Source organism: Acyrthosiphon pisum, chromosome A1 (assembly GCF_005508785.2).
Source record: "Acyrthosiphon pisum isolate AL4f chromosome A1, pea_aphid_22Mar2018_4r6ur, whole genome shotgun sequence".
Classification (NCBI taxonomy): Eukaryota; Metazoa; Arthropoda; class Insecta; order Hemiptera; family Aphididae; genus Acyrthosiphon; species Acyrthosiphon pisum.
The window spans coordinates 112,558,481-112,560,327 of NC_042494.1; the positions used below are offsets into that span (position 1 = coordinate 112,558,481).

General features: G+C 28.1%; 2 protein-coding genes across 11 annotated transcripts in view; both read right to left on the reverse strand.

Annotated features, from left to right (window-relative positions):
• The window catches only part of LOC100167810 (synergin gamma), a 31,852-nt gene that overhangs the window by 11,439 nt on the left and 18,566 nt on the right, over positions 1–1,847 (reverse strand). The gene's annotated exons all lie outside the window — the stretch shown is intronic.
• Positions 1–1,847, reverse strand: part of LOC100159888 (AP-1 complex subunit gamma-1) — a 12,916-nt gene that overhangs the window by 3,209 nt on the left and 7,860 nt on the right. For 4 of the 6 annotated variants that reach the window (XM_008185956.2, XM_008185953.2, XM_008185954.3 and 1 more), the window contains exon 17: positions 15–127. In XM_008185956.2, the coding sequence (XP_008184178.1) occupies positions 15–127 (113 nt within the window). The remainder of the gene's footprint in view (positions 1–14; positions 128–1,847) is intronic. The other 2 variants (XM_029488068.1, XM_029488067.1) reach the window with 2 other exon arrangements.

The window sequence follows — 1,847 nt, forward strand, 5'->3', positions numbered from 1 at the left end:
ACCAAAGATCTAATGTTGATGTTCCAAATGTATCTGGTGGGGAAGGAAAATTATTCACTTCGGTTTGGTCTTGAATTGGTACACCATTGGCAGTATATGATAACCGAATTCTCATTCTTAGCTGGCTCTAATAATAAAATAAAATATAATATTAATATTTTATTAGTTTGATAGGTTTATCTAATTTTTATAAAAATATTGCATATTATACAAATTATAATTTTAAAGTCTAAAGTATATAAAGACTGGATTTAATTGGATTGAAAACAAATTGCATATTAAAATTGTATAATTGCACCAAAAAATACGTAAAAATTGCATAATAAATTGTATTATAAAAAAAGTTTTTATTATGACTAAATTAATTTTAAAAAAAATATTAGATAAATGTTACTTTTTTAATTAAATGCATTTCCAAATTAGGTATGTTTATTAAAATTAAAACTTTTCATTTAAAAAATTTTTGCACAAAGAAGAACTATGTTCTACGTCTACACTAGTTATTAGCGCATATTTAAAACAATTCAATAAGGTAGGCGATACATCTAAATTAACATCTACTTTACCTGACATAACTTCATAGTAAGATTTAATAATTTAAATTCAAAATCTTAGTTTACAGTCAAATCTGTATAAAGATTGGTAAAAAATTGATACAATATAAAAAACAGATAGAGCCTCACCACTCCTATAGAGTGTAACCTCCTATACATGAGGAATAGTGGCAGCCAAGTCACCCATAAAACTAACAAATATTTAAAACGTTAAGCGCCATGCGGCTGTCGGCGGTCATTTGTTAATCTCAAACTGTATGCTTTTGTGACCGCCGGCGGTCACAATTGATTATTACTACCATGCCACATGACCGCCGGCGGCCGTAAATGAATATGGTTTTATAATATTAACTTTTCCATGGCGCTACAAAAATGCACCAAAAAAGCGCCGTGGCGTAGCGCGAATCATTACAAATTTTTTGATGTAATAAATATATTTTTTAAATTTTTTTTTGTATTTTTAAATTTTTTCAAATAAATAGTACAAATTGGGAATGACACTGAAAAATATACTTGGCGTACAGATAATGCATAATTGTGTGACCACTGGCGGCCGCATGGCACTTAACATGTTAATAACTTTTTTTAAGATTTATAGTCAACTTCTGACAAGTAAATTTAATGGTAGATTACGCCATTGACTATTACTAAAATGTCTATAATGTGGAATCCTTATTTTTTTAATGAAATTCTAGTACTGTCTTTAATTTCAAAAACAGGTAAAACAGGTACATTTTGCAGAAAAGAAATAATATTTTATACCATTTTTTTAATACAATTTTCTAAATTGTAATCGTTTGGGCGATTAAAAATATGTAATTTGATGAACAATAAGCACAGCATAGGTACGCTTATATCAGTTGATACTCATACAACCATTGGCTATGGAATATGCTTATTAATAAAGTATAATGAATGGTTAAAATAATTAATAAGTAGAGTTAGGGACTTCTTGCATTTTCATGTTTTTTTGCAGTGGTCGTAGATTATTTTAGGTAAGTTATAAATTTGTTTTATGAAATGACGAAATTTAATACTAAGTTCAAATCTGCATAGTTTTGCATATTTTGTCATATTTTAGGAGAGGTGCATATTTTGCATTTGTTTTTATTAAGCTGTAAGTACAATTGTCGGGAAAAATCATATTTGGATAACATTCAAAAATAATTTTTAAAATGTATTATGCCAAGGTAGGTACAAGATAGCATAGACGCAAATAGCGTTTGAGATTTGGGGAGGCTGAAGCCTGAAACCCTACCAATATAAAATTGAATAAGCTTAAAAAAATTTAGA